Here is a 6,268-nt window from a genome sequence, read left to right as displayed (position 1 = left end):
ACAGCTCAGTCCAGCTCAAAGGAAACTCAACAGGACAACCTGAGGGGCTGAGCTGGTGGTTGATCTCAAGGTCTGTCTCAGGCTGTTGTTTTATCCCTCTTTCTGGCAGTCATTCCTAAGGAGGTGGAGAACAGTCCTTCACCAGCATGGGACTGTGTTTCTCTGCTCTGTGGGGAGTGCCTGCTCACCAGCTGTGCTGGGGTGCCGGTGTCTTTTCTTCCTTATAAGTCCCTTGTTAGTTGAGATGCCTGACTTGGACGTGTGGAGTCTACAGGGAGCAGGGCACCACTGTGTGTTTGCTCTAAGACTATTGCAAGGATGCCAACTCAGAGTTGGCTTCTTCCTTCCTCTTTCAGCAGAGAACTCAGAGGAATAAGTGTGTCAAAAGTACCCCCTCACCTTTCTCCCTTGGTTTTGGCATCTGAGGAGGCCTTTTGGGACAAACTTTTCTCCTTTCAGCTGGCTTGCAGAGCAAATTAAAGCACTGCATTGACCAGACACAGCCTTAAACAGGGGAGCAAGAACTCATGGTACTAAGACAAACAAAATAGCAGCACTGGCTGTTTGGGGGAAAACATTTAATCAGAGGACTAAGGTGTGCAGTCCCCACCTTATCTTCAGTATCTCACACTGATGGCTCTGAACAGCTCAGCCAAGGCACAGCAAGGAAATGAGAGCAAACTGGACAAGACCAGCAAAGGCCAAACACTGCATGGCTGAAGCAAAAAGGGTGATGGGGAACAGGAGAGAAGCCAGGCAGGGAATGGGGGGGTGGATAAAATCCCCCACACTTAACCCTTCCACATCAAGAAAACCCTCACTGACTTTGCTACCTAAAAGCCTATGCTATGACAACTGAGCTTCCTTGATGCCTCACTGCCAAAGGAACACCCAGCTGTTCCTTGAACAAATGATATTACAGCAGCTATTTCTTGGATTTTAATATATATATATATGTATATATATAAACAATTGGAACTGGTTCTGATGGATCCTACTGCATTTTTTTTCTTTTTTTTTTTCCACTAATGAGGTCACAGAAGGTAAGTTGGAAGACAAAGTAGCTGTGGGGTGAGTAGAAAGCATAGTTAAATAAAGGATAAACTCCTTTTTGAAGCATGTACTATTTTTTCCCCTCAATAAACTCCCACAGCAGTCCACTTCAGTCACTACATCTCAGCTGTCAAGATGTTTTGTTTTATAAGGAAATGTTACAAGAGCAGGCCGGTGATCCCAGCCAAGAAACCTTTCTTTTACAGACCTATTTATAGGAGCCATACTGACAGCAAGTGTTGCACAATTTAGAAGGGAATCTTCCAGCTCCTGTGTTGTTTTTTCTATTACTTAAGCCTGATGTCTCTATTTGTAACTTTGGGAGAAACTTGTAACAATTACAAATGCCAGTGATTTATTCCTTAAACCGCTGCAAGGTGTTTGGCCCCCCAACATTTGTGTAAGTTATTGTCATTTTGGCTCTAGGACAGCTTGGATCCTTGGATCCAAAACAAAGCCACACACTGGGAACTTTATTCTTCTAAGAGCAAAAAGGTACTAAAGCACTAAAGCAAGGTGAGCTGTGCCTGTGTGACTGTTCTCTCCCTTCAGGCAGTGCCATTCCCATCCCCTCTGTGAAACAACTGCTTAGAGACAAAAATGGAGCCACAAGTAAGGGTAACACAGTTGACTCAAAGAGCGTAGCAGGGACTTCCCCACTTCTGCCACTCAGTGAAAAGCCACACTGGACAGTTAAAAAGCTTTGTAACAGCCATTCTAATTCTCCTGGTCTTCAGAAACACAAAGATGTGAGGTACAGCACTAAATACAAACATAAAGACTTTATTGAATGCTGCTCAATTCCCCAAAGATCTTTCATTACAAAATTTTTCCACACAACTGCAATTTAAAGAGATTGGAATGGTACTCTGATAAAAGATGTGAAAAAATACTTGATCAAGTAAACAGACAAGACTTCTATTGTCAACCTTCCACCTTTAAGAAACACTGCATTTTCTTTAAAGAAAACAAGGAATAATTTCTTGACATTCTTTCCTCCTTACTGAAAAAAAAAATATACTAATGCCAATTTTGGTCTCATTCTTCAGTCCATGAGATGCTAAAACTAATGCAGAAACATCCAAGATGGGTCTCTCTTGGAGACTGCAGCGCTCTGGAGGGCCCTTGGGCTGATGAGGAGCATCATTGATGGGCTCTCCAGAGGAAGCTCCATCCTCAGCTGTAGCAGGAGCAAATCCCTAACTAGACTAGCCCAGGGCCCAAGAGGCAGCAGGAATGGGGCACAGGCACTGGCCACCCCAGACTGTTGCAGCTGGTTCTCTGCCTACCTCACCTCCTTTCTAATGTGAGCATTGTATAAATCTAAATCGGAATCCAATCAGGAATTTAAGGACAGCTCTGTATCTGAGTTCCTTTCAGTGCTGTACGGGGCAGATACTGAATATCTCAAGTTACTGGTAACGTACCTTGGTTTTATTTGAGAAAATACAGCACAACTAGAAGCCTTTTCTATCATCTTAACCAAAGTATGCAGCAATGTGAAAAGCACATATAAAACAAGGAAAAGTGTGTACGTAGCAAACTATACCACCTATGTGCAACACAATCAAAAATTCAAGTCATAATTCTCACCACTCCCGTAATTATTTCACTCATTAAGGATGATAATTCAGTTCTATGAAACATTGGAAGTGACAGTATATCAATAATTAGACAAATTTACAATGTGTTGTGGTAATGACATCACTTAACTGCTGTATTTAAATTCAAATCTTTACATTTGCCAGAGAAAAAAATTGGCTGTTTTCATCATACTGATGAGGTTTCTTTTGCAAATCCTTATATTTCAAAAGGGTACAAAAAAAGAATGTCTGCCGAGTAGAGGTGGTCATTTCTTTTATTTGGCACTTGTGTTGTGTGCATTGAGCACGTTGTGAGTGCTGTTCTGCTTTTCTGCCATTGCCTTCTTAAGCTTTAACTCCTCCAACCTTCTCCACAACTCTTCACGTTCCAATTCTTTCTTTTTCTCTCTGAAGGAAAGAGTGAAAGATCAATTTCAGATGTGTTTCAAGCACAATCTGGAGACACACTAACTTAACTGTGACTCACATCTACTAATTCCTCTTTAAACTTTTTTTCAAAGCTATTTTTAGAGGCAACTACAATTTCCTCAGTTAAAAAGAGAGCATAACAAATCAGTAATGGCCAGTGATGAAACTTTGTTCCCCTGCTCCAGCAAATGCAGACGATTGCTGTAGGGTGGCTTTGCACAGCTGTCTGCTGTTTTAAGGAGGTTTTTATCACATGCCCACAAATCAAGGGACTGACAATCTTTGGGGAGGGGGGAAGATCACAGCTATTGCAAGGAGGCTTGGCAGTGGTCACAGCTGGCCAGGGGTCACCTGTGCCCTGACACAGCAGTGCTGCTTGGCAGGGTGAGCAATGTTCTTGCTGAGCTCTGAAGAGCCCAGCTCCATTCTCTTCAGGCACTAAGGCAGCACAGGCAGCAGCAGCAGAGACCCCCTTCAGCCAGGAGGGAGCACATCCCTGCACAGGCAGGATGGGAGCTGGGGCGTCCCTGTGCCCCCTCTGGGCTCAGCTCCCCACGGGACACCCAGCACCCAACAGCTCCACTGCAGAGCCCCACAGCCACAACAGCAGAGCCAAAACCACAGCTCAGACAAATCCATCAGGGGGAACTTGGACAAAGGCTCAGTACCTTTGCCTTTCTGCTTTGTACGAGCTTGTGAGTTCATCAAAAAGCTTGCCATTCATTTCCATCAGGGTCTTCAGCACGTTGTACACCAGTGCCACAATGGTTCTGAAACAGAAGGAGCACAGCCATTAGGTTTACTCACTGACAAAATCAACTTCAGAAAACAAGCATATGATTGCTTTTTTGGATTCTGAGCTTCTAATTCAAGATACTACTGTAAGGTCAGGGAGTTTCTGAAAGAAAATCCATTTTATTAACTTACAGAGGAAATTATAGTACAGTTAAACATTTTTTGAAATGGCTATATAATCTTAAATTCCTGACTTGTATAATTGCACAGGATATAATTATTCATGCTGTGGCTGTACTTTAAAGCCGTTCAATTATGTGAACCTTTAATAAACCACGTTTTAACAACAACTCTGTAATATTTGAGCAATGAAATATGAGAGTCTAGAAAAAGACAACTTCTGCCTCATAGCTTCAAGCAGGCAGCAGACAAACCACAGGCTTAGTGTGGTTTAGCAAAGCTAAGCTCTCCTAGCAGTGTTTCTGGGCAGCTGGAGTCTTCCTAGAGAACTGGAATCAAGAATATCTGTTAATAGATTTGAGTACCTCAGTTTCCTTAAGACACTCACCAGCCTGAGCAGCACTGGCTGTGTGTTGCATGGCTGCCTGTATTCCTGCACTACCCTTCTTTTTGTGAAAGTATTCATATTTCAATAAACCATCTTAATCATTGTATTACCGCCTTTAAACCCACTCTTATTTATACCAAGAAATAAAAACCCAATAAAATTAAACATTAAAATGGCTGTCATTAAGGTTAATCACTAAGCAAAAAGCAGGTGAACTGTATTCCCTGTCTTACCCCTCACTAGCAGTTCTCCACTGACTGCAAAGCTGCAGAGCCCTGTGACCTTGAAAAAGGAGTCAAAAAAACCCCAAGGAAATAACCAAAGAGCCAGGTTTGCCTTTTCAGTGCACTCTGTCCATTGTGGCAGTAGGAAATCTCCCAGCTGTTCATCACAGCCTTGTGCTCATTCCATTCAAAATGTGCAGGATCCTTTGCCTGTTTATACACTTATCTTTTTAATATGATTTTTTTTACCCTGCCTTTCTTGTGGTTTGAGGTCGAAAGCTTATTTAAGGTTTTGGTTTTCTGAGAGGAAAAGTTGGATTTTGAGCAAGGAGTTGAGTCCATATCAGACAACCAGATGGATAAAAGCACGTTTTGCTGTCCTCCAAAACAGATTAGAATCAAAGGATTAGACTTTCTTCCTTAAAATTCCTTGTCCTCAAGCAGGCAATTATCCTGTGTTTTACTTCCTTTATAAAGGGCAACCTCTGCCTGCAGATAGGGAAAGAGGGACACCCTCCAAATTTGTTGAGGTCCCAAATACACTGACAGTCCAAGGACTATTTCCCCAAGTTTGTATTCAGTCTCAGGTGCTATGTTTGCAACCATCTAGATAAACCCAGAATAATTGCAAAGCCTCCAAAGGCTTAAAGCAGGACATCAGTTTTACTGCAGGGCTGTGGGAGGCTCCTGCCCACCCTGGCTTTTGCCTTATTTTCTGCATACTAACTTGTAACTTAATTCAGGGTGCTGGCACCAGCAAGCTTTGCTTTTCAGTATTTCAATACCATTACTGCTTCTTTCAAACACAGCAATACCAAATATTTCACTTGTGCCACTAAATATAAAGTAGTCACTCATTTCTCAGTCCTACCACCCTTTATAAGGTTTGCTCTTCTCTGGAAGGATCTTTTCCCCTTCTTATCTCACTGATCAGTAAACACCTATGAAGACACAGATGATTGTATTCATCTGAAGTGTCAAAGGACTGCAAAGCATAAATAGAAGCACCCTTGGAAACTGCTTTGGCCTAAGCAGCATTAATTTGCAGTTTGAACTAACACAAAGGATCAGATGTGATTACAATATAAAGACCATCATCCAATTTCCTCACACTTTTCCAATAAATTCCAGGTCTCCATTGTAACAGAGCAGAACAGTGAAAGAACAACACAGATGAAAGTGACACTCCATTTAACACCCAGAATGTCACGGATTTCATCTGATTTCAGTAACAATGAAGTCACATTTACAAGCTTCCAATCCAAACCTGAAACAGTTGATAATTTATTTATGGTGCCACAGATAAAGTGAAACATTACATACGGATTCCAGTGTTCTTTGGAGATCTTGTACAAACTGCCAAACATAATGGGGAGAATTTTATCAATGTTCTCCTCAATCAGGCTAAGAATATACTCGTTATTCCAGAAGTACAAAGCTCTTTCTGCAACCTGAAACACAAAGTTAAGGGTTCATAACCATACAATAAGTTACCACAAGGTTTGTTTGGGGGTTTTTTATACTTATTTTATTTACCTGAAAATGTGAACTTGACACACTTTTGGATATTTGCTTAAATAAAGGCTCTTCTATTTTTTTGAATTGTGTTGGTTCTATAACATCTAAGATTTCTTCAATTTCACCTAAAAACATTACCTGTTTGTTTAGAAAGGAGA

At 41.6% G+C, this 6,268-nt stretch overlaps 1 protein-coding gene across 1 annotated transcript in view; it reads right to left on the bottom strand.

Moving 5' to 3' along the window:
* Positions 1-1,820: 1,820 nt before the first annotated feature.
* PPP2R5A (protein phosphatase 2 regulatory subunit B'alpha) overlaps positions 1,821-6,268 on the bottom strand; it is a 42,178-nt gene continuing 37,730 nt past the window's right edge. Inside the window, exons 10-13 of the mRNA XM_063391018.1 lie at positions 6,129-6,248; positions 5,916-6,043; positions 3,734-3,835; positions 1,821-3,044 (exon numbers count right to left, since the gene is read on the bottom strand). Coding sequence (XP_063247088.1) covers positions 2,912-3,044; positions 3,734-3,835; positions 5,916-6,043; positions 6,129-6,248 — 483 coding nt within the window. The 3' untranslated portion in view covers positions 1,821-2,911. The remainder of the gene's footprint in view (positions 3,045-3,733; positions 3,836-5,915; positions 6,044-6,128; positions 6,249-6,268) is intronic.

Source organism: Prinia subflava, chromosome 2 (genome assembly GCF_021018805.1).
Source record: "Prinia subflava isolate CZ2003 ecotype Zambia chromosome 2, Cam_Psub_1.2, whole genome shotgun sequence".
Lineage (NCBI taxonomy): Eukaryota > Metazoa > Chordata > Aves > Passeriformes > Cisticolidae > Prinia > Prinia subflava.
The sequence above is the reverse complement of the archived record's forward strand: the minus strand, read 5'-3'. Positions and strand labels throughout refer to the sequence as shown.